At 43.9% G+C, this 26,270-nt stretch overlaps 1 protein-coding gene across 1 annotated transcript in view; it reads left to right on the top strand.

Moving 5' to 3' along the window:
• The window catches only part of MSRA (methionine sulfoxide reductase A), a 291,532-nt gene extending 268,966 nt beyond the window's left edge, over positions 1 to 22,566 (top strand). The window contains exon 6 of the mRNA XM_086461695.1: positions 22,402 to 22,566. Coding sequence (XP_086317821.1) covers positions 22,402 to 22,566 — 165 coding nt within the window. The remainder of the gene's footprint in view (positions 1 to 22,401) is intronic.
• The last annotated feature ends 3,704 nt before the right edge of the window (positions 22,567 to 26,270 follow it).

The following is a 26,270-nucleotide window of genomic DNA, read 5'->3' as shown; positions in this document are numbered from 1 at the left end:
GTTGTACAGAGGTCTTGGAGTACAGTTTGGCCTTGTTCTTGATGAAGACAATATCACTTTATAAGCCCTATAAAGAAAGAACTGTGGGGTATTTGCCTTTCACCAAGCCAGGCTCAGAGAAGATAATAAGAAACCTTCAGTAGCTGAAGGCAAACGCTTTTAATGGGCAGGCAGAGGGGGCTTTCAGCAAATCTGCTTTAAGACAGGATAACAAAACTGATATTCAGAGCCGCTTCTGGGCCCAGCAAGTTCTTTGCCACTCCCGGTGAATGTGGAAATCACCTTGAAAATGTGTCATTTTCAACTCTAATTAAATCCCTTACACCCTTCCTCAGTTGCTATTGATTTTTGTTTTATTGATCAGCCAAGAAATGCTCGTGTATTTCAGATATGCATTTGAAGTATTCCTGTGTCATCTAGTTTTGCGCTGCCCATCTTAAATCTAAATGTCCTTAGTTAGCTGAAATAACAAGTCAGACAAAGCAACCCCAAACCTGTCCTGTTCCCCAGTAACTTAGCATGAAGTGCTGTCCCACAAGCATCACAAGTGTTTTTCATCAAATCACAGTGATGTAGTACAGAAGAAAGAGAGACGGGTTCATGCTTTGTGGGAACAGGGTATCTGTGTGTATGGAAATATTTGCTTTTCAACACAATACTTTCTAATACTATCCATTATTACACAGCTAAAATGCTCAGCCTTTGAACTCAGAAGCTAGTATCGCCTAAGAACAAGGACCAGTGTCTGTCCGACTCCATTTGTGCTATTGCTATTTAAGCAAGCGTTTGAGTAGCAGGCTCTGAATACAGTTAAATTACAAAGACAAATGCTGCTGTTGTCGTTATTGATGGTGTATGTCCTTGATACAAGTGCTGTATCTCAAGGAGAGAAGTATTCATGCAGTCGTCCACCGCTGACTTTCTTGGCACCCTTCATTTCAGTTTTGTTTGGTAAGTGGTGGAGTCTTTGAATGAAGATGCAACATTTCAATTACTTCTCTCTTTTCTTTCCTGGAAACTGTCAAGGGATAAGAGCTGTGATTGTAATTGAAAATATCCCTGCAAAGCCTCAAAATTATTATGACTGAAATTAAAATCTTACTCTTTAACTACTATTAGGTTTCACCTTGAAAAATCATGCCTGACTTTCAAAGAGAGTTTCATGGTTAATAACAATAATAATCTTTGAAAATTTAGCAGATCTTGACCATTCGTTTTCCTACACAGTCACAAAGAAATACCCAGAGAAGTCTTAGTCTTAAATTCCAAATTTGATTTGCTTTGACACCGTCAGAAGTGTTGGCACCTAACTGAGGCACCTAACACAGGAATAAAGAAATGATGGGGTCTTCTGTAGTCAGTGGAGCAGTATAGGCACCTCTGGATGGCAAGGCAAATTTTAGGAGGGCTGAACTACTCTCTGAGGTGGATCACTTGCCATTGATTGTGGAGTGGGCCATTCTCCAAAGTTCAGGTTGTGCAGGAGGTCCCGAGCATGGAGCTGTTGAGATGTCTGGTGTGGAGGAGCTGGATGGAGCCATCCCCCCGCCAGTCACCTTTTACTGACTACATTAAAAAAAATGTTTCTGCGTTAACAGAAGTTGACTGCTAAACCAGTCGATGGCTGAAGGAGAAGAACCTCAGTCTTGCAGGTGGAGCTGGATGCTCCCTGTTTTAGGGTTGTCTGACAGTTCCTCTCAGAAGTCTTTTCCTCAGTTGATTGATACTTCAGCAAACCTTAATTTGGGGGGTGAAATTTTCCATGCCAGTTTTCTGCCTCCTCAGACTGATATTTTTAAAGATCCAGCCAAAATTGTTCGGAGAAGGAAGCTGGAGAAAAACATGTTGTTTTCAATACTAAAATATTTCTCCCAGCCTGTCTACGAGGAGCCCTGGTACCTCCCTGCTGCAGAGCAGAGATCTGAAATTCGGTAAGGGGGTGTCTTTTACGTGCGTTCTGCTTTTTTTTTTTAACGTCCTTGTGGAAATTTCCCCAGCCTTCCTTAATTTACAGGCATTTAAAAAAAAAAAAAAATCCCACATATTTGGGAGAGATGTGACAGCATTTAAGAGCTGAAGCCTTCAAAAGACTCTGCGGGGTGAGAGTCGTGCTGCTCTGACTGCCCTGTTGCTACAACTTGCTTTCCACCGTGACCTGAGCGAGAGGGATGCTCCTTACCATCGCGGCTGACGTTTGGTCTTCGCAAATTTGGGAGCTGGGTTCTCCTGGGGTTTTAAAGCAATGGCACCCAATGCAATAGAGAGGGGCAAGATGCCTGGCTAGAAGGCCGAAATGAACTAAATCAAATTTTAAGGGGGGAAAGAAAGGAGCAGGTTGGGACAGAGAGAGGGGAACAAGAGAGCTGATGGGATTAGAAACCGTTTAGGGCTGCTCGGACACATCGGAGAGGGAGCTGGGACCAGGAGCCTGGTGGGAGGTACCTGGGTCTGCAGCCTGCAGAGCTTGGAGAGGGGCTGGCGGAGGAAGGGTTGCGAGGGAAATCAAAACCACCTGATGGTGTGAGGGAGAGGCATAGCCCAAGCATGATTCCTGTTGCTTAGCTGAGTCCTATCCTAACACCACAAGCCAGCACTGTGCCTGTTTAAAGGCTGACCCTACAGTATATACAGCTACAGCCTTTCTCCTTTTCCCTGTACCTCATTTTTAAGGTTCTGTACACAACACATAGAATCACAGAATCATTTTGGTTGGAAAAGACCTTTAAGATCATCAGGTCCAACCATTAACCTAACACTACCAAGCCCACCCCTAAACCGTGTCCCTATGCACCACATCTTTTGAACACCATGATCCTGCACCCCCTTATCTCCCGGTGAACACACAGCTTTAAATACAACAACTGTGTTAAACTCGCCAGAGCAAAGTGCTTGTTGCTAGATTTTAATCCAGCAAGCCCAGCGAACATCCACGTTTGCAGCGTCAGGTATTGGAAAGGAACAAGACAGACGCACTTTCAGAGAAGAAAAAGAAAGGAAATCAAGCTGCTTGCATGTATTCTTTGTAATTATTTTTCCCCTGTTGTTCAGAATTCAAGTTTTAAAGAAAAAAAAAAAAAAAAAGGGCTCTAACATTTACTGGCAGTAATCATTTCACCATCTGCTCAGGCGTGCTGCTTCCAGAACACACGTTCTCAGCTGTTGAGCAGTCAGCTCTCCGCTCCCCTTCCTTTCAGAGACAGGGATGCCAGCAGTTCCTAAACTGTAACAGCATGAACAAGGGCTTTTTTTTTGTCTTTCCTCCTTTTTTCCCTTTCAGTTGCTGGAATTTTTTTTTGAAAAGGCAGAAGAGTTAGGACTTTTCACCAGATTGTTTTTAAAGACTGAGCTGTTCCCTATTTGGTGGTTCGTCATCTGAGTGCATGCGAGTGGTAAAACTGTGGATAATACTAATATTTTAATATTTTGGTGTGCCCCAAGCGGATTTGCTTTGTAGTAGAGCTCCACTGGTGCCTGGGCTGCTCTCAAGGATGGATTTAGCCCGTGTTTCTCTGGCTGTGCCGAGGGGAAAGCTTTCCTGGTGGGGTACTCCCATGCCTGGGCACAGATACCTTTGATTTCTGCTCTCATGAACTGTATCGCTGAGCTCAGCACCCTCTTTCTAATGCCTTCTTCCCGTTCTTTTCTACATGCTAAGCCAGCACTGAGCTGTTCAACTGCCCGGTCTCCTCTCTGAGAGCCAAACCCAGCAGTGAACCACAGCGTATAAAACAGAAGGAGGTGTACCTCGCTACCAAATGGGCTTTGTTGGCTGAAAGGAGCTGGGACAGCCAGAGCTACCCGCTCTGCATGCTCCTGCATCACTGCCCTTCGGCTAGTGGTGAGCAGAAGCACTTAAGTAAATATATGACTAATTTAGAGGGCAGAGGGTAACATTAATTAGCTCATCCTGTCCTTGAATGTTTCTGTGTCACTGACTCCCTAATCTATGGCTCTCGCATTTTCTGTTGTTGTTTCTCGTGGCAATAATAACCCGTGATCTCAGTTTGTACATTTCAATTCAAAATGAAAAAACATCCATCAGTGAAAGACCCTATTCAATTCTCCCACTGTATAGCCAGCGCTTTACAAAGAAATGAGCCAGAGTGAATCCAGAGCCCATTAGGCATGTCCCAGGAGGCATGAATCTATATGCTTACAGATGTACTTACAGATATAAATCTGCATTAAGAAAAAAAAATCCTGCTTGACCGAAGATATTTGTTCTAAACCACACGATTTAAAGTGCAGCTTTGTACGGGGAAGTGACTCTGTGGGATGGCTTTGTGTGATTTTATATGTGTTTCATTGCTTCAAGATCAAATTTACTCCTTTACAAGCAGAAGAAACGTTATTTCTCTATCAGCCTCACGCACTTGCATTCATTTCCACAGCCCAGGCTGGATGGGTGTTTTCCCATCCAGAAATCAGGGTGGGTTTTTTGGTCATCATTTGATCCAGCTGAACTGTCATGCAGACCGCAGAGGTTGGAGCCTCAAAAACGCTCTGGGAATATCCCTTGTTTCTCAAGGCAGTGTCTGTGTTTGTGCATTAGCCTCTACATTTTCACCTTTGAGCATGCTGTGACACTGACCGGTTCTTTGCTGCCGTTTAAGAAAATATCAATCTCTGAGTCGGACATGCTATTTATATAAAGGGTGTGTGAGCCAAATGTTTATCATCCTCACAGCACAGGATGGTGACACAGGGCAGATCAGAAGATAGGCAGGTAGGAAAAAGGGGTTGGGAAGACAAGGAATGAAGGCTAAAGAACATGAGGAAGCAGGAAAGAGAGGAAAAGATAAAAAGGGCAGGTATTTGGGCCTGAAAGGACTCCTAAATATTGGTGCCTATTGCAAATTTTCCCTAGGCAAGGCAAACCCAGCCATTGACCTCGTGTTGCTGTTACCCAGATGTAGGCAGGAGGTCCTCATAGTGCTATTATACCTCCCCCATGATCATTAGGTGTAGTTGTTGTGTGGTAAAGAGCAACAGGAACATCCCCTGCAGGCTTGCTGATTTTTAAGACCCTTCTGCACCCACGATGGGCAGATGCTGGTGACTTTTATAAGGCGAGTGGCTGTGTCACACAGGCTGTGCAAGACAAGCTGGGCTGTGGAGCATGAAGGCTATACTCACTAGCTGAAGAAAATCAGACAGAAACAGTCTATGCTTGGGAGGTCGGGAGAGAACGAACTGAATGATGTTATTTATTCCTTCAGTGGAAACACAGATGCCGTAAGCATGGATTAAGGGCAGCAGATTTGAAACCATCCATGGGGTCAGGCGTGGTGAGAAAGGCCACACTGACTCCTTGTGATCTTGGATAGATCACTTGGAAGGGTATGGGAAATGCTTTCATGTGTCTCTCCTGCCCACTTCGAGTTGCCTAGATGGTGGAACCCCCATTGCTTCCCCCGGAGAAATGACAGCCTGGCAGGGTTGGCATCTGTTGGTGCCTATAGCCGTGATCACAGCGAGTGCTTGGACTGAGCCCTTTCATTTTCTTCTCGTAAAACCCTCAAAGGACCCACACTGAGGTGGACGTAAAGGGGTCGCAAAAGGGAAGCAGTTGTTCTCTGAAGGAAGGAGTAGAGGGGTGTTGCTAACACTGTGATTCCTCAGAACAACATGTCCTGATGCAGCCTGCCATGCCAAGGGAGGCACAGAGCCATGCACGACGTCTCCAAATGGTCTGTTAGTTTTCCCCGTGCTCTTCTTCAGAAAAAAAAGGAAAAGGCAGGGGAGAGGGCAGAGACCACAATCGAGGCTGGGGAGGTGTTTTGGGGGGTCGCGGGGGGGGGGGGGGGGGGCATCATTTCTCTCTACTTGTTGTAATAACCTAAATGAACCGTTTTGAGATTTCATAATGCTAGCCACTTCCTAATTAGGACAAGCTTAAAAAGGACCACTTGGCATCCTTGTTGGTGAAAGCCATGTGCTACCTGCAGCAGGCCAACTCCAAAATGAAACTGATTTTTCTCTTACCTACATTCTGCATTCAAGCAGCTGCTCCTAACAGGTGCTTGCTCTCTTCCTAGCAGATGGCGACAAAAAAATGGGTTTGTTGGCAGGTTTTGCCACAAAGCAGCCTTCTTATCACACATATTGATGTGTATACAAACATACACGCGCGCTATCAGGCTTTCAGTTTAAAAAGTAATTCTCTTTCTGATATAAGGTCAGTCATGTGGGGTCTTAGCTAGAATGGTATGTACTTCTTTCTTTTGTTGCCTGGGTCTAAAGGCATTTGTGACTTCGCTGCCTCATCAAAACCCTGGCTAACGTTTCCCCATTAGTTCGACTCTTCTGCTGTATCTAAAGGACCATGTGGTAGGAGGAATACGTAATGTTAGACTGCATACCTCCATATTTATCTGTGCATCTTTAATAGCTTGTACTAGCTGAAATGGCAATGAGCTGGAAAGCCAGCCGGTTTTAGACGGGGACTGCCCTGATGTTTTTCTCCTTGTCATTGCTTAGGGTGGTATAATAGATATGCACAAAACAAATGATCTCTCTCCTTATATAAAACAACCAACTGAAAATTTACAGTGGAGGAGAGACATAGCAAAGCATTTCAACAAAGAAATACAACTGCAGCGTTTTATCACCGGGAAGTGCACCCAGGACTCTGAGTGCCGAGTGTTCAAAGCTGCCTTGGGGAGGCATGCGGGGACATCAGTTGTTCAGTATTCATCACTCGAAGAGAGACAGCTGTCAAACAAATCCTTATATCCCGTTTTGTTCTTGGCCTGCTAGCTCTGATTCCACCTCCCAGATTTTGCCTGGTGAGGGCTGTAAATTCGACAAAATGGTGCAAAGCAGTGCCAGATTCAGAGGACTACAGCATCGCCCAAAAGACCTTTCCTACTTCTATTTCTTGTTGTGCAAGTAGCACCAGGAAGACCCCATACTCGCTCTGTTTTGCTGTTCATTTCAAAGAAACAGCCTGAGCCAAGACAACCAGATGAGGATGACATCTGGCTATCAAACCTCTGCCAAGTCACTGCTGTTCTGTAGCTGGCAGGAAGATGATGTGCTGCAAATGCCAGGTTCTCGCTGAAATGTAAAGTGCATTCCCTGCATTTTCTTTGCTTCCTATCCAGCCACAATCAGTTTGGTATTTTGTTTTACTAATGGCCAAGTTCGAATCTCCTTTCCAGACGCATAAATCCATTTCATTGATGGTAGGAGGCTTATACGATGAGTGGAATTTGACCCTGAAGTCCAAGATGGCCTTTTATTTTCTAAGCTTACTGAGAAATTAACTTGTTGACTGTGGATCTCCTTCAAACATCCAAGCCCCTTCTGTGTGGGGTATGTTGTGATGAGGATTACTTATCACATGTATGAGAGCAGCTTGTATCTAAAGTCTTTGAGGAAGGAGTAGGTCGAGCTTGGGGCAGGTGGATAAGCTAAAGAAGCTCTGGAGGTCTTCACTGCTGTTTTTCTGTAAGACTAAGGTGCACCTCTTTAATAAGAAATCGCTATAGCTTGTGAGAAAAAGCACTGTAGCTTGTGAAAGAAATCTGTTGCTAATCAAGGGTACGTGGAGTTAAAAGACAGCTCGCTAGGCCCCCTGTAATATGTTGCTCTCTACTGTGCTCAGGAGCAGCCTGATCGCAGCTACACCGGGGAAGCTCGTTCAGGGATGGCGTGTGAAGGAGCTGAAGCTGGAGGATTTGCCCTGTTGCCTTAGGAAGGATTTTTGTTTTCACCCCCCCCCCCCTCGTCCTGCTGTACTCTCAGCGTTTTTGGCCGCTGCCAGAGGGCATGAAATAACTATGCTGGGTTTGCAGCTAATGTTCTGGCCAAGTGCTTTTTTTTTCCCCCTCTTCTGATAAAATAGTTTTGCCGCAGGCACGAGTAACCAGTTTTCAAAATCGTAGAAGGAAAGTAATTGTATTAAATGTATATGCACAGCGCTTGGGCTGTTGGAGTGAACTTGCTTTGCAAAGGCTGCAGGTTGTATTTCTGCTTTTCTAGTTAGCATCCAAAGTTTGACTTCTTTGCCACGTATTTGCAGATTTCAGGAGTATCACAGTGCTTTCAGTCTGTGGGCTTGTAAGCAGAAGCCATCTGCTTTCCAGGGCACTCACACAAGAAGTGGATATTAATGCCTGAAGAATAACTCAAATCTTTTAGATTTTCTTTGGTGAACCAGCTTGCTATGAAAATGAAGTCCATACCAAAATCTTCACCAAAGAGCCTGTAGATGGATAGGGATGAGAGAAATTGGATTCACTAATCAAATTGTGTATTAGTTTGTCATGTGCAACTGTGCTAGTAACTCACCAGCAGTTTGATCTTCCTAGATAGCTTTTGTGGAGCTAATTGTCAGAGCAATTTATGTTTGTATATGGCCCTAGCAAGGTGATGCAGTGAGTGGCACTGGGTTTAGTAGCTTCTGTTTGACGCCAGCTGTGCCCATTTCCCTTTAGTGCTTTATCACTTTTGCCTGTTTTGGTACGTGGGCTGACTCCTGGGCTTTAATTCTGTTGTCTGATGCACAAGTGTCACGGTGACATTCATGATGTCCTGGAGAGGCATCTTCTCTCCTTTAGATGCCCCTCCAGCAGGATGGGGGTTCCCATCCGTCTTTTATCAGATCTGCCAACCTCCTGAGCATGTCTCCAGTACCTTGAGCTACCTTGCTTGCACAGGGTTCGCTGCAATAAAACCAAAGTGTATGGCTGACAGCGTTACCCTGCTTTCTGCTCTGAGATCGGTTGGTTTCAGCATCAAATAAGCAAAACCAAACTGATCTCTGTGGAAATTCTGAGGATTGTACCTGCTCATTCAAAATGTGTTTTCATCTGCTGCCTCCCATGTAGATCTCGCACACAGCAAATTCAAACTGTAACTTTTTTTTTTTAAACTGCATCAAAAGTTACCCTCTATCTATGCCATAGGAATGGGTTAGAATATTTTGAATTAAAATCAAATTTGATCAAAGATTTGTGAAACACAGGGGGATCTTTGCATTGAAAGGTATGTACAGATACCGTAACTAACTTGAATCACGTTCGATGCTACATAAGTGCTCAACATAAAGTGGCATTCTGAATATCTAGCTGAATCTACGCATCTTTACTTTCTGTCCTTGTCAACGGTCATAATGCATTCTCCTGTTAAATAACCAGTTAGCTCATGGAATTATTATGGCAGTATGGTTTATTCATGTCTGCACTGAAAGTAAATTGCTTGATATTATCCTGGTACTTGAAAGCAAAACTTTTTTTTTCCAGAAAAGATAACAGAGCTAATTCAGGTTTCCAAAAGCATATGTACTATTATCGTTAGTAAGAAGCTTAACCAACCTGAAAGCAAATGCTAAACGATCCAGATCTTAAGCTTGTGTGTTTTCTACCACTTAAAAGCCTATCAAAAACCTAAAGATCTGGGTAAACGAGATTTTCTGGAAGGCAAGCTTTAAAGTTTACCTCCTTCTCTTTTTAAACAAGAAGGCGAAGCCTCTGTTTACATGCCGTTTCTGGAACTCAAATGGAGCGAGTACATCACTGCTGCAGTGTTTCATGGAACATCCTTTGTTTATTCACACTGTGCCGCTTTTAAACTTCAGATGTAAACAACAAAGGCTTCTTTGTATTTCACACTATCTCATACTCACTACCTTCTGAAGTCCAAAGCCAAAACACTGTGCAATTTTACCCTCCTCACACTTTCTTCTGCTTGTCGGATGCATTCTTCCAGCCTTTTCTATTTATAGTAGCTGGAAAACTACTTATCTTCCGATTAAAACATGCTCTGTTCATTTTCTCTTGACTTTTCAGTCCTTGGTATGGGCTAAAATTGTATTCCTTGGTAATTTCAAATATAATTTTAGTAGTAATTATGCATATATTCGATAACAGAAACCATTTGTCATCCTGAAGGATCCAAATTGCTTTAAAGTGGTCGACCTGTCTGTGATCCTGTTACACAGATGAAAAATCCAGAAAATATTCCACTGAACTCAGTTGGTCAGACAGAAAGGTCAGAAAGACCCAGGCTGGAAACGCAGCAGATGTCTGACAACACGTGTTTTAGAACAGAAGAGTACGGTTTCCATTTCAAACCAGGGTGGGAATTTTCAATGGAAATTTCACCAAACTTTTAGCTGCACTGATCCTGGAGATCTGCCACTGAGAAGTGCCCCCTGCCTTTTTCACCGTGGGGAAGGAACTCAATTTGAGGTTTTGTTTGATATGCAGTGGGTCAGACTGTGAACGGTGACCACAACCATCTTGTGCTGGATCCATCTCCTCTCTGTTTGCTGATGCCTGAGGGAGGTAGCCAAGGCTCTTTGCTCCTCTTCTCCCATTCCGTACTTATCTCCGTGGGAAAGACGAGAACAGACTGCCCAATCATTTTTAGGCACTTTGCTGTGCTGTGTTGTATACAGTCCTGTCCTGTATGTGTAGCAGAATTATCTTCATTTTTGAGAAAACCGGAGTAACATGGTGTTGATTTTTTCCTTCCCCAGGGACAAATAGCATCCTGTGTCATCCCACCCCCTTAAGCTGCATTTGAGCACAAGAGATATCTGATGAGCCCATCCATCAAATACTGTGTTCAGTTTTGGTCCCCTCACTACAAGAAAGACGTTGAGTGCTGGAGTGTGTCCAAAGAAAGGCACTGAAGCTGATGAGGGGTCTAGAGCACAAGTCTTATGACAGAACTGGAGTTGTTCAGCCTGGAGAAGAGGAGGCTGAGGGGAGACCTGATCGCTCTCTGCAGCTGCCTGAGAGGGGGTTGGAGCGAGGTGGCGATCAGTCTCTTCTCCCAAGGAACAAGTGACAGGACAAGAGGAGATGGTCTCAAGTTGCACCAGGGGAGGTTTAGATTGGACATGAGGAAAAATTTCTTCACTGAAAGGGTTGTCAAGCACTGGAACAGGCTGCCCAGGGAAGTGGTGGTGTCACCATCCCTGGAGGTGTTTAAAAGATGTGTAGATGTGGTGCTTAATGACATGGTTTAGTGGTGGAGTTGGCAGTGTCGGGTTAACAGTTGGACCTGGTGATTTTAAAGGTCCTTTCCAACCTAAATGATTCGATGATTCTATGATTCTGTTTTGGCAGAATATTTAATGTGTAGCATAACAAATAGTTTTGCTGTAAATTGCTAGGAGTGTTAGGTCCATATTAGATCTCTCTGAGATCTTTCCTTATATAAGAAACCAGCAATATAGACTGAAAATACTTTAATGGTGACAGCACCTAGTTTATTAGGTGAGTCTAGTGGCAGGCGTTTAAGGTGAGTCTTTCTCCACTCTAGAATATCCTCCTGTGGCTGCATGAAAGCTGGGTTGAACGAACAGTATTGACAAAATCCCCTTGACCTCAGTACAGCCAGAGTTTCCCTTGTGGTCTCAGCTGACCTAGGAGCTGTGAGGCGTACTGTGTGATAACTTTCTTCATATTTGTGTTAACTGTGGCAACTGGAGCCTGCAACTTTGGTCAGGCTCCTCGTTGTGCCAAGTGGTGCACATATGGCCATTGTGAGAATCAGTGCATGCCCTGCAGACCTGGAATAAAAAAGGATGAGTAGCATTAATGCCATTTTAAAGACTGAGAAACAGAAGCAGAAAGAGAGATTGGGAGTGCTTGTTTTTCTGAAAGTCACCAGGACACTCACTCATAGGCGAGCTGCGTGATAGTGCTGCTGCTCTAGAAAGGAGGCTCAGGGCTTTCACCACAAACAACTCTATCTTCTGAAGAGGTGGACTGCACAATGCAAGCCATCTCCCAGCTTTTTGGGGATGAGTGGGTTTAGCGTTACACACTAATGGTCATGAGAGGTTGAATAGAAAAACAGAGCTAGTTATTAGAGGCAAAATAAGTGGCAGAAACGACAGGTTGCCCAACAATTTCCATTATAAGGAACTTCTTTCAGATATTCCAGTTTTTATGGTTTCAGAAGTGAATATTAGTGCTTGGTCTTTGTCTGAAAGTTTTTCCCTCTGATAACAACAGAAGTAATTTCTGGATTTCTCAGAATGAGTTTAAGAGAAGATAGATTGTTTATTCCTCTTAAAAATTCTTATGTTTTCCTGAGGAGCTGTCATGCTTATATATTGTGGAAGAAATACTTGATATAAATCCAGCATTGACTGCAATGAGAAAAATAAAATGATGGCAATGTAACAGTAGAGCTGAACTGAGCCCTCTACGTTAAATATGTGAAATGAACATTTTTACTTCTACATTGCAACTCTCCTGAATGAAAAACAATTGGAGTGACTTCCATTTCTTGCAGTGGATACATACACAAGGCAAGTCTGCACTTTGCAACGCAGCATGGTTCAGTGAGAACCGAGCTAGTGGAAGTGGTGAAGTATTGTCAACACAGTATTTACAGGTGGAGTGTTTTCTTCTGCTCACAGGCAGCATGGATTTGCCTGATCTTACCATTATACTGCTTTTGGACCCGAGCTAGCTTCTCAGAGTTGTTCAGGATGGCACCATGTGGAGATACCAGTTCTGGTCTGCAGCAGCTTGGAAGCTGCTGCACGAAGCTTCGCTGCTCTGTATGTGGGTTGTTATCAGTGGCCCCGTCTCAGTTTGGACCTGGCCGTTTTTCATTTCAGGAATCTGAGAGTAATGGATGAGTGATTAGTGAAAAACAGTGTGCTGTCTTGAACCACGGAACAGATTTTAGCTTTAGATCACTGAAAGTCAGAACAGGGCATATCTTTTCTTAGCCATCATAAATTATCCATGCAGGATGTACAGTAAAAGGCTGTTTGGCTGCGTTAAAATTGGCTAGACAAACAGAATTTCCATCTCTCTCAATGGCTCCTTCAACACCTAATTAGTTCCCAGATGCTAGTTGAGCAAGATGTCTTTTATCTTTGCTAATGTTATCTTCCTATACCTCCTAAACGCCCCCCGGTGCCATTCTTCACTTTCATCTTTCTTCCCTCAAGAGAAGGCAGGATGGGTGTTCAGGAAGCTCTACTCTGAAGGTCAAGCTTGTAAAGACTGTGGGTCAAGTTGATCCTGCTATACCAGTCAGTATCTGGAGCAAAAGCTTTGAATCCAGAATTAGGTTGGTATGATGGAGAGCAGGGTAGAACTTCCTTTCTATGCATGTTCATAGGATCAGTATCCAACAGGAAAAAAATAGAATTGCAGATTTTATTTCATTGTCAGTTCCATTTAATACGATTTAGGACAAATTCAATGTTCATCTTTTCCCATTGCTAGAAGGTACAAAGAAGTCTGTCGGTATAAATCTGCCATTTCAGCTGGCATAGCTGATTGTTGTGGGTAACGAGGAAGTACACGCAGATGTAAAGTAGTAGGAAATATCAGACGAACTGCACTAGACCCTCTGAGCGTAACCACTTGGGGCCTCAGATATGTTAATAGCCAGGCTATCGGCCAACTGTGATTTACCTTGGCAGGTCTGATTTATATCCAAGCCCAGCAATTCTTTCCCCTCTGGCATGAATGAGTGACCAAACAGCCTCCTTCAAGCTAAGTATTTAAGAGAAAAGCATTTCAGAGAAAGCAGATCCTCAAACCAATGGAACAGACTATATATATACATGCAGCTTTCCCCTAAGGCTCATGGAGCTGTTTCTCTAGCCAGGTTCATTTTACTTGATTCAGATGACGTGCTGTTGTGTGTGGGGGGGTTTGTCAATAGGCAGAAGCTCTGACAAAGTCGGTTTTGCAGTTTTATAGATGAGAATCAAGGTTCTTCAGTTTAGACTTTGCACCACCATCTTTTAAGTTTCTATTGTATTTCCTTTGTATCTGCATTTTCTCTGTGCTGCTCTGTAAGAATACACTCATGTGAACAACCCCAGCAGGCCCATGTAACAGCATTTCTCCTCTTTGCCCAGGTTAAGTGTAGTCCCTATAGCATGTTTATGTATTCAGATTTATAATGTAGTCACATAGCAGCCTGTTTTCTACGACAGCGAAGACAAAAGGAAGCTGTAAAGTCAATGGGTTTCAGCATTTCTGCTCCTAGATCCATAGCCCACTCTGTGAAGGATGCAGAATTTATACCAAAATAATTTGATCATTCCCAGTTTCCATCTTGCCGGAATTGTGAGAAGCACACTGCAAAGTGAGTTCTGAGACTAGACAGCTTCCCTGCAAGGATATTAATAATACTTAGAAATTACATAGCACTCCAAAACCCTGTGCAAGCATTAGCTAATTATGTAGTACTCCAAATCCCTGTGCAAAACATTAGCTAATCAATTCTTGCAGGGACCCATCAAATATATCGATATCATTGCACTGTGCAGAGAGGTAACTGGAAACAGGAGAATGTGGATAGCTGGTCCCAGCCCACGCCGCTGCCCAGTGTGGTAGCTGGGGTTAGACTTCAGCACTTGCCAGCCACTGGTCTCACATTTTCCTTCTTCCCATCTGGCTCGGTGTGGATAAACACATTTCCAAAAGGAGGTCACCTACATGGATGTGAATGCAGATTTTCACTAGCTAGACATGATTTCAGCCCGTTCCAGGGCTTTCAAGAGGTCCCTGGCACCAATTAGTTTGGAAAACCAGCATCAGTAAGTGACATGGAGAAGACTGGACTCAGCACGGCAAACTGAATTTTAGTATTTGCTAGAATAACAGTTGGGTGTTTATCAGTGGGGTGCTCCATCCAGCTGAAAGCAGCACAAAAGAAACAGTTTAGTATAATATATCATAGAGTCATAGAATAATTTGGGTTGAAAGGGACCTTAAAGACCACGCAGTTCCAACTCCCCTGCCATGGGCAGGGACACCTCCCACCAGACCAGGTTGCTCCCAGCCCCATCCAGCCTGGCCTTGAGCACTGCCAGGGAGGGGGCAGCCACGGCTGCTCTGGGCAACCTGGGCCAGGGTCTCACCACCCTCACAGGGAAGAACTTCTTCCTTACATCTAATCTAAATCTCCCCCTTTTGGTTCAAAACCGTTACCCCCTGCCCTATCACTTCCCTCCCTGATCAAAAGCCCACCTCCCCTGCAGCCCCCTTTCAGCCCTGCCAGGCCGCTCTAAGGTCTCCCCGGAGCCTTCTCCTCTCCAGGCTGAACACCCCCACCTCTCTCAGCCTGTCCTTACAGGGGAGCTGCTCCAGCCCCCTGAACATCTTTGTGGCCTCCTCTGGACCTGCTCAAGCAGATCCACATCTTTCTTATATCATTGAGATGTGATACTGCAGAGAAGGCTGTATAGCAAAAAAGGAGAGGTGTATCTTCATGACATTTAGCACATGAAGGAGAAAATAAAACATTCTTTCTTAATTGCATGTTATTGAGGCCTCATGCTACTCATTGTTAGTTCCTCTGGACCAAAGTTTGTTACTCTGGACCGAGCATGTATTGCTGAATTTCTGCTCCCAAGCCTGCCAGCAACTAATCCACAAACTTGGCAAAATAAGTTAATTTGTTTTCCAGTTAAAAATATCACAGCAATCATGCATCTAGGAGGTACACGTACTGCCATCCTATAGAGGATCGAGTCCATGCAACTGATTCCTGCAGGCCTTCTCCTGAAATAGTGCAGCTCCTTTAACTCTTAGAGCTTTTGGAAACAGAGCTGAATTCCAGTATTGCTGGTGCTGATAAGAAATTCTGAGTAGCCAATATGATAAAGGGGTAGCCCTAGAGACTTAAAGAGGCATTCCCTGCTGGGGCACTCAGCCTTGTGAGTTGGCTTGCCTTACGGTTTTACATCAAGGATGAGTGATGATACAGAAGCACAAGCTGTCACAGGTGTCAAGATACTCCGCAGTATTTTCAACATCAGTGATTTTAGAGGGGCCATTAGAAATGCAGTAGCCTCATGTAACTTGCTGAGACACAAGGCAAACGGGATATTGCAGCGGCCCGAGTACAGGCTGTAAGCTTGCTTTTAACGTGTGCATTGAATCAAACACAGGGTGATGCTATTTTTATTAAAAGCCACAAAATACTTGAAAACCAATTAACACTCCGCTGCTTTACTAATGCCTCAGCTCAGAAAATTAAATGGTTTCATTTAACAAAACCAATTTTAAAGCTTTTTTTTTTTTTTTGTCAAATTTATAAGTGGGTTCAACCCCTTCTCTAAACTTCCATGAACCATGCATTTTCAGCACAACATATCAAAGTGTCAGTGGCTTCCAGTCCATTCCTTCAAGTGTTTGGAGAAACAAGGGAATCGTGCTTTTCTGGCACGGTTCATTCCAAATTCTTAAGGCACAAGTATTAGCTACTTCCATCTGAATATAAAAAAGGAAACAAACACCTTGAATGTGTTGTTGCCATGCTGTAATGTCAAATGATTAAATATTTTGACATATTTGGCTCAATATAATCAGCTGGCTACAAAAAGCTGAAGCAGCAATTACTGTCAGTTTAGGGGGCAGTAGCAAATCAAAGTGCAGAAGTATCGTGTGCTAAATGCAGTTGCTGGGGAGTAGGTGAAGAGCAACCTTCTGTGGTTACACCGGTTTCGTTTATTCCTTGGCAGTCTACCATATAATCTGCCCTGTTGAGGACGGCATTCCATACCACCTAGCGTAACTGAACTGAATTGCTGCCAGTGGAACAAACTGGTTTCTCTAGCATGCACTCTGCTGTGATCCAGTGACCCTGTGCATGGCCTTCAAGTTAAAAAGTGGGAACATCTGTTAAGATGATACCATCTCTCTAAATGACTGGGACATCCCTTAAAATCTCTCCAACTACATCTACGTGCTATAGGATGCCCTGACTACAGCAGAGATGGGACTAGTAGCACTGGGTTAAGTGGCAGACAGTTGGATAACCAGCTGGTATGGTTCAAGTGGAAAAAAAATAGGGTTTGGTTTAGAATCATAGAATCATAGAACAGTTTCGGCTGGAAGAGACCTTCAGGACCATCGAGTCCAACCTTTGTCCTAGCTCTACCAATACCACTAAACCATGTCCCTAAGTACAGCATCCCCGTCTCTTAGACACCTCCAGGGATGGTGACTCCACCACCTCCCTGGGCAGCCTGTTCCAATGCCTGACAACCCTTTCAGTAAAAAATTCTTCCTAATATCCAGCTGAACCTCCCCTAGTGCAGCTTAAGGACATTTCTCCTTGTTCTAGCTCTTGTTACTAGGGAGAACAGACTGACCCCCGCCTTGCTACAACCTCCTTTCAGGTAGTTGTAGAGAGCGATCAGGTCGTCTCCCCTCAGCCTCCTCTTCTCCAGGCTGAACAGCCCCAGATCCCTCAGCTGCTCCTCATACGAGATGCTCCAAATCCTTCACTAGCTTGGTAGCCCGCCTCTGTACCCTCTCCAGCGCCTCAACGTCCTTCTTGTAGAGAGGGGCCCAAAACTGCACACAGTACTCGAGGGGCGGCCTCACCAGTGCCGAGCCCAGGGGCATGATCCCCTCCCTACTCCTGCTGGCCACACCATGGCTGACACAGGCCAGGATGCCGTTGGCCTTCTTGGCCACCTGAGCACACTGCCGGCTCATGTCCAGCCGGCTGTCCAACCAAATTTGCTGCAATCCATTTTGGTTCCAAGCCTGTGTGTCCAAAATCACGTCTTTACTGACAGTGACAGTTGCTGGTCCTACACACGCAGTGTTCACATGTATAACAGTGGCTATGTTATGGCCCAATATCTGCAGTGCAAGTGCTCTAGACAGTGCCTTGGTGCATGTCTCCAGTCTTGGTTCCACCAGGAGGAAAATTCCTTCTTACCAGTATGTGCTGCTCAAGTCCAAATATGGATCCAAAAGAATTGCTCCAGTCCAATAATTCACTAATATGTTTTCCTTAAGATAGCTGAGCATTTTAGGAATCAGTTCTGGAGACAAAACACCTGCAAAGCTTGAGCTTTGAGTCCATGAAGGACTTGGTGCAGGTGACACCATAGCAGAATGCTACATAATTCCTCGTGTCTGTGTTCACAGCTGAGGGATTTTGGGGTATCCCACTCCAGATCATGGTTACAATTTTGAAGAGCTGTCTCAAGGTCAAGACACACTAAAAGAGGTTCAGAGCAAATCACTGAAATGAACAGTGGCAGGTCAGTGCAATCAGGTGGTCGACTTCAGGTATGATAAGAACTTAGACTGGAAATTGCTTGCACACTAGCATCACGGGTAAGCTGTGATTTAAATTGGCCCTGCTGCTGAAGGAATGAAAAGTGGGCTGCTTCTGTGCTTAAGTTATCTCCAAGATGATCCAGCGGAATTATAGACAAGTTAGGTCCGGTGTTTTATGCTGCAGATTGCTTGAGTTATCAGAAGTTAGTAGACACACGTAGAATACAGCGTTTCAGAGAAGAGTTGATGTGACTTTAGCAGAGGAAACTCACGTCTTGCACGCATAATACAGTTTTTTGAAGAGAGCAGGTGTATAAAAGGGAGCCCGATGCTGTGGAATAAAAGGAAGGTTTCTCTTCTGAATGACTAACTGGTTATAGGTAGGAAATAAGAGATATCAATAACTGGACAGTTTTTGCAGGGAAGGGAAATTACCAATTACCTGTCTTGGGAATCTGAGCAGTTCAATATACTCATAAAAGAGCTGGAAAAGGGAGATAGACGATAGTGACGTGCCTAAATCTGCTGATGGTATAGAGTTATTCCAGGTAAGCAAAAGTAGACATGACTACAAAAAGTTGCAGAAGAATCTGACAATATCAAATGTCTGAGCAATAGAATAGCTGCTGAAATTCCATGTCGATAAGTCAAGTGCAGACACAATGATAGCGTTTAAATTAGCCCGCGAAAGAGGTCCTGGCGTCATTGCAGATGGTTCTTTGAAAACGTCTGCTCAGTGCTCAGGAGAGGTCAGAAAGGCAAGTGGAATGCTAAGAATTGCTGGGAAAGAGATGGAGAATAAAAGAGAAAATGTAAGTACACCGCTGAATAAATCCGTGGTGATCTTGAATAGAGTGCAATTCCAGTCACCCCATCTCAATGCGGCAGTAAAATAGAACCAGAAAAGATACAGAGAAGGGCAACAAAGCTGACCCGAGTTATGAAGTGGGGAGTCTAAGCCTGTGAAGCTTGCTGAAGAAATGAATGAGTAGGATTAAGGCAGAGGTATAAAATCAAGATTGCTATGAAGAGAGTGAATAACGAATTATTTTTTGCAGCAGAGGATGTAATAACATGGTCAGGCAAGAAGTTTAAAGCAAACAACAGGAAAAAAAATTTCACAGGCTAAAATAAATTAGGAAACTCATCAAACACAAAATCTTTTACATGCTGGCGGTGCAGGTTATATAAAACAGTAGTAGTGCTGAGGTTTCCAGCACTGGCTCCAACATGTTCCTCCAGCACCTATCCCAGCGTACTGAGCTGGCCATATCCCCTCTGTCCTCTACAGCTGGGTGAGATTTGGGCTCTGGTTTGGTTTGACCTCTTGCTAGTAGAACCCGCCAGGTTCTTGGGGCTGGAGTATAATTAGTTAAAGGATCATTGTGATCTTCTAGCATGATGACAAAAGCCGCAGACGTCCCTTGAATGAATTCTCTTTGAATTGCAGTGGAATATTGAGGGGAAAAGATCCAACAGTACCTTAAAATAGTACCTTAAAAATTTCCTGCATTGAGTAAAAGGTCCCAAGGGTTAATTACACTCTCTCTAATTTGGTCCTTCCCATTTCTGCATGCAAAGGCTGCAGTAGCCCTTTTGGCTGCCTGGTAATGGGAGGTCACGTCGGATGGCTTAGGCATTTTGAGACAGAGAGGACTAAAACGTCTGCTAGAACAGGATTATCATCAAATTATATCTGCCTCGGCAGCAGGAAATCAATCAAGAGTGGGTTGATTTACACCTGCTGGAGCCAGCACATCATGAACTTCATCATCTTTCCCAGTGATGTTTTTATCTTTGCATCGACACAGTCAGTGCGAGGAAAATATTTTCCCATTTAAAATCAAAACATTCAAGGTAGCGTTTGGCAGAGTGTCGGAGCCTGGGGTTCCCGCTGCTTCTGACAACAGTGCTGGTATTTTTTGCTAATGACCAAAGTGCAATATAATGAGTTGTCTTGGGCTTCTGCTTTATTCAGCGTGCAGTGTTTTAATAGACTGTTAGTAATTCTGAAAGGGATAAATGATGTTTATGCCCTCTTGTGGTATGTTATTGAACAGAATGGATTTTCTAACTGACAAAATGAGGCCAGTGATGGAAAAGTCCCAGGTAAAAATCTGTAACGAATACTGTTTTGCACAGTAGAAAAATATCTATCCCTCCAGCAGCATCCTCACGACTCAGTTAAGGCGGGGAAGCCAATTTTACATGCATTTACAGCAGCAAGTAAATGACTAATACCCATGATGACAGACTTTGTGCCATCTTTCTGGAGTGAAGATAATTTTAAAAGTGCTTTTCTTTGCTGGGAAAGTTGGAAAGTAAGTGAAATACTGCTTTCTAAAAGCAGTTGTGTTGACACCTCTTTGCGTTAGCTGTTGCCTATGTGTTGTGATACGTACCTTCACGGTTTTTTATCTTCTTCACTCACACATCTGACGGGTAAATAATCTGATTCCCTTGGGACAAAGTCTGTCCCAAAGATGGAAGACACTGTTTGGGGATTTTACATGGGGAAATAAGACCAGATTACTGTAAGACTGGGCTCGTTACCCTGCTGTGTTCAAATACAATGAATTAACCAGTCGACATATTCCTAACCTGCGCTGAGAATTTAAATGTAGGGTTGGGAACCGAGGGGCTCCCCAGACAGGTCAGTCAGAGATTTTGTATCAACCTTATTACTTCATTCCTGATTGAAAACTGAATACAGCAAAATGTATCCTCTAGACAGTGAAATTACCAGAATAAATCAGACTAATGCTCTATGAAATCCAGAAACTGATGTTAGACTGTGGTCAGTACTTATCGGTGCTGAGGCAGGATCTAGGAAACCCTGTTGCAGGAAATTCGAAGACTCTTTGGTCCTGAAGAATCACCTATTATTTTTTAGCTAATGCTGTGAGAAAGCATTATTTCCATTACATGTCATCTTTCTCTCTTCCCAGTCACCAAGTATGTAGAAGACTATTGTAAAGAGGAAGGAAATTCTTTCCTTTCCACATCCATGATGAGTACAACCACAGTAGTGGGTTTAAATGAGAGTAGTGGGCTTGACTGGGCTAGGCTTTAGGAGAAACTCTCTAACAGGATGGTAAATACTGGAGTGGCCTCCCTGAGGAAACTGGAGGATCTCCATCTCTGAAGATCTTTCAGAAACAGTTAAAGAAATGTTTGCTGGGAGTGAGGTGGCTATCATTCGTTGTATCACAATGAAAGAAGTTGGGCTTGAGGACTTAACAATAGGTCTACCAGCTCCGTTTTTGTGATTCTGTGTGATGATTTCCTTTTATTGTGTTTATTTATTAGTATGATGAGAGAACATGTGTTTATCTGGTAATTTTAAATGATGACCCTTTGTTCTTACAGTTGGTCTTGCTGTCAAGTCTGGCTGATGGCAATGCAGTTCTGTCTACGTCCAGTGCTTTAGAAGTACACATTGCAACAGTAGTCTGACACCAACTGGAATGCTTATCAGGTTATCATGGACTTCAGTGATCACAAATTACGTCCCCACTGAGATGAGAATTGGCTCCAAAAAGTTGGTGCTTAGCAGTTTCCTTAGAAAAGGAAAGTTCAGTAGGAAAAATGTCATGGCAATTCATGTTAAAAAGAAATTCCCTCTGTCAGAAACATTTCAGGAGTTTCGAATTCAGTTAAGGGATATCAGAAAAAAATTAAAGTCTAATTTAGAATCCTCACCCACATTCCTTCTTCTTTTCCTGCAAAGTGATTATTGCTCTGGGTCCACGTATTGGCAAATCTTTCAAAATGAGCCATAATTTGCCTTAAAAATACCTTTCTGGTCATGATGAAACTGTTCTTTTTGAAGAACGGGTTTGCAGCGACTCTGTGAAAAAAGCCCAAATGCTCTTATTTCTCAATTACATCAGTGGGGCTACAATTTCACCCAGAAATTCTCGTTGGCATAAGGACATTTAGGGTGGATAGCACATTTCAAAGCTGTGGTACATGCCAGTTAAAGTTCTGGAACAGTGCAAGGCAGCTGGCCAGGCTTGATCAAAGTGTGCTCTGCTGCCTTTCACATTTGTTTTCCACTTTTGTTGATGGCACCGCATCCCTGCCTGGCGTGGTTAGTAAAGAGAAGAGAACAAATGTGTGGCTGTAGCAAATTAAACAAATGAGCCATTAAAACAGGAGGGTGCACTACCTCTTCTCACCAACACCTCCTTTGGTGCCCACAATGTCTCTTAGCAAAATAACATGAGAGAAGGATAAAGGGCTTTCAGGGGTGTGCTGAAAATGTGGTCCAAGCGTTGAGAGATGTCTGTGGCTCCTGCTGAGAGAAAACCTAATGTCATTCAGCAGCAGAGAAGCCAGCAAACCACTAATGGCTTTCCATTGTGTTTCTTGACAGGTATTGACCGAGGGTGGTTTTGGTCCCATCACAACAGAAATCCGGGAGGCTCCGGAGTTTTATTACGCCGAAGATTACCATCAGCAGTACCTCAGTAAAAACCCCGGCGGATACTGCGGCCTCGGGGGAACAGGGCTTTCCTGCCCTATTGGGATCCAGAAATAGCCTGTGCTTACCCCACCGCCTCTGCTTTGTTTTATGGAGTTTGAAAAAAGACCGACAACCCTGATAGGTGTTAGAGTCCGCCCACAGCATCAGCGCATAAAGATTTGGGAACCTGTTGGGGTGGCTTGTCATAATCTGAGCAGTTTCACCGACATTGGAAGCCAAAGTGGAGGCAGAAATTGCCGCCGGTTGGCAGATGCAGCTTCTTGGTCTGTGCAGCTCACAGAGTTTCCTTGCAATCTTGTAATCTGGAGAGAAAAGAAGCTTCTAAAATTTTGGCTTAAAATGACATTAAAAGGATGACTTTGGAGGTGGTCGCACCTGCTAATTGCTTTGCATAGCTAATGCCTTCAGACATTTATTTTCTTGGATTTGCTGGTGTTATGAGAGCTTTGACTTCTGGAGGCATGGTTGATCTCATCTTAACTATCACAACCCTGTAATTGGATGTCTTTGAGAATGGTGAATTTATAAGATCAGTACTTCTCTCACAGTTCTACTTTCACAGCAACATGTAATATCACCTATAGTGCCTATTTTCTGAAACAATTTTAGTAAGAAAAAGTAAAAATCGTAATGTGATACTACTTCTTGACAGTTCCAAAATTGTATAAACACAAAAAAGAAATCAATTTTGTTTCCTGCACTACAATAAATTACAAAAAAAAAGATAAGGAAGAAAGGTTGTCTGTGATATGTTCCATGGCTCTAAGTATATAGCTGGGTAGATCTAAAAAAAGTACCAAATATTATAAAAGGCTGCAGCCTGATAATTAAACACCGGGGCTTTTAAATCTGTATTATTGTTCATGACAGTACAGAGGAGTAGAATTTGTATTGGCCGCACTGTAACATAATTATTCCTGTGATTAATTGTTTGTACTTCAGTAGTTTCTGGAGCCCCCACCAAGACTGGAGCTCATTATGGCAAGTGCTGCGCAAACGTAATGTCGGGCAATCTCTGCCCCAGTGTGTGTACAGTCAAAATAGCAAGACAGCCTGAAAGAGGCAAAATAAATTTTTGTTTTTTTGATGGGGTTCTCAGACTGAAGACTAAAAGCTACAGCCAAAGGATGTACAAGATGCAAGGGTTATCCTATGTGGATATGGGTTCCTATGGGTTATAGATGTGCTATGGGGTATCCTAGGACAAACAACTTCAGCAGGAGAGAGGGGGATGGGTTTGTCCCACCCATCCAGCTTGCTGCTTGCAATACTTCCCAGAGCAGTGGAAGGTGTGGGCTTGAACCTCTCACATGTTTCCTGTTTTGGAAGCTGTCTTAATCAACTACGTTTGAGGAACATGTGTCATTGGTGAGTCCTCTTGCAGATATGCTTTCATATGAAAGAGCTAAACCCTGACAATCCCTGACTAAGGCCTCACTGTGATATATGAAAGCTTTACTTGCATTTTTTTTTTAGTTTAGTTTTGCTTGTGTCTTTGTTTTCCTGAGTTTTCCTTTCCCCACAAGGATGGTTTTAACTATTTGCTGAGCAGAGTTGATAAAACAGGTAACATCTTACCTGATAAGATTAAACAGACCTTGAGTAAGTTCATCAGGTTTGCTGTATAAGTCACTGATAACATGAACTCAGCCGAGATAAGCACCCAAGGAGGTAGTTAAAGCGACCCCTTGTAACATTCTGAGGCCGAAGGACTGATAAGCTCATTCAATTACTATATATGGACAAACAAAGCCCAAAGTTCAACTAGCGGACAGCGTGAGGAAGACTATGAATGACCACCGGAGGGTGAAAAGATCCTAACCCTGAATCTACTGCGTATGCTTGCACCTGTGTAAGTGAATTCTGGGAACTCATCACCATAAGACTGCCCTTCTCAGGAAATCTGATGAATATGTATGATTTTTGTGTATATGAACTGATGTGTTTTGCTAACCCACTGGAGCACTCATGGTGGAACGATCCCGAGTGCTGCCCAGCGCTGCAATAAAGAATGCCTGCTTAATAACACCCTGTTGTTGTTGGGTTTTCATCTTGGAATCCTTACCCAGCCACACCTAGCCTCCCACCTTGGTGAGGAGCATTAGAAAGCAAGGGGGTTTGGAAACTCCGAATTTTATATCACTTCATGGAAAGCTTGTAGGAGCTGCCTTGATGTGTCCCTTCTGAACAGAGTACATAAAGCATTTTTAAGGGCCAGATGGTGGGAACCCAGAGACACAAATCCACAGCATTTCCTCTTGGATGGTTCTCCATGGCATTCCTCTCCATATCTTGGTTTGATGTTTCCTGGTCACCAGCTAAGGTTTTAGGCTCAGAAAGGCCCAAAACAGCTCCCTGAACATCTCCTAACTACCCAGCTGATGACATCTTGTTCCAAGCTTGAAGTGACTGAAAATGTGCATCAGATAGTCAGACACTGGGCTTGTAAATCCACTACTGAATTCCTGCCTGCTTTATCCAAAGACAGGCAGTAAGTCCTTGCCAGAGAAATTAGCTCCCCATCTTCCCTTTCTCCTCAGCTGATGCTGAGTTCATTCCAGTCTCAAAAGCCAGAGGAAACCCATCCATTTAGCAGATTTATACCTGGGACAAACTTGAGAGGAGCTACCTCTGGCAGGATTGCTAGTTAGGCGCTTTCTGGAGATGCCCCAAAATGTGCCCACATCACATTCAGGATCTCCAGTTGCTGTGGTAACTGATCACCTGTCCTTACCGTTTGTGCCACTGAATTGTTCTAGCGTTCACTGTCAAGGAAACCAGCACTTTCGTCTAATTTCCTAGGCATGAAGTGGCATAAAAGCGAAGAAGAGAGGAAAATAAAGTCTTACTTCCGACCTATGCGTTTTCAACCTCTGCGTAACTCTTGATTCAATCCCCTCATCCACATCACTGATAAAGATATTAAACAGAACTGGCCCAAATACTGAGCCCTGGGGAACATGACTTGTCACCAGCCACCAGCTGGATTGAACTCCATTCACCACCACTCTCTGGGCCAGGCCATTCAGCCAGTTTTTTACCCAGTGAAGGCTATGCCTGTCCAAGCCATAAGCAGCCAGTTTCTCCAGGAGGATGCTGTGGGAAACAGTGTCAAATGCTTTACTAAAGTCCAGGTAAACAACATCCACAGCCTTTCCCTCATCCACTAAGCAGGTCACCTTGTCATAAAAGATCAGATTAGTCAAGCAGGACCTGCCTTTCATAAACCCAGGATGACTGGGCCTGATTGCCTGGTTGCCCTATATGTGCTGCGTGATGGCACTCAAGGTCTTCTGCTCCGTAACCTTTCCCAGCACTGAGGTCAGACTGACAGGACCGTAGTTCCCCAGGTCCTCCTTCCAGCCCTTCTTGTAGATGTTCAGAAGTGACCAGAGAGTGGAACTGCTAGTAGCCCTACAGGATCTACACATATCAGTAAATGAACTAGGCCTGGGCTTATTCCTTGTACCTGATGGCACACACATAGAGCTTGTACTACAGCCAGATACTGAACTCTTCCACCAATCCTCACTAAACAAGGATTTCATCCAGCCTGTCTATGGGAAACAGATTATGGCCCCGCTGGCCCCCAGACTGCCTGGGCATTGCTTGGTAGAGTGCAGGTTTGGGGAGGCTATGGTGATGCCAGGGGCTTTGGTAGAGATCAATTACCATGGATAATTATAGACCAGTGCTTTAGCCGATGTCCTGCCCCTCTAGTTTAGTAGCACAGGCAGTGGCACTGCTGTACACGAGCA

The sequence above is a fragment of the Leptosomus discolor genome, chromosome 2 (genome assembly GCF_034619465.1).
Source record: "Leptosomus discolor isolate bLepDis1 chromosome 2, bLepDis1.hap2, whole genome shotgun sequence".
In the NCBI taxonomy this organism is placed as follows: Eukaryota; Metazoa; Chordata; class Aves; order Leptosomiformes; family Leptosomidae; genus Leptosomus; species Leptosomus discolor.
Note: the sequence above shows the minus strand (reverse complement) of the source record. Positions and strands in the feature narration are given on the sequence as shown.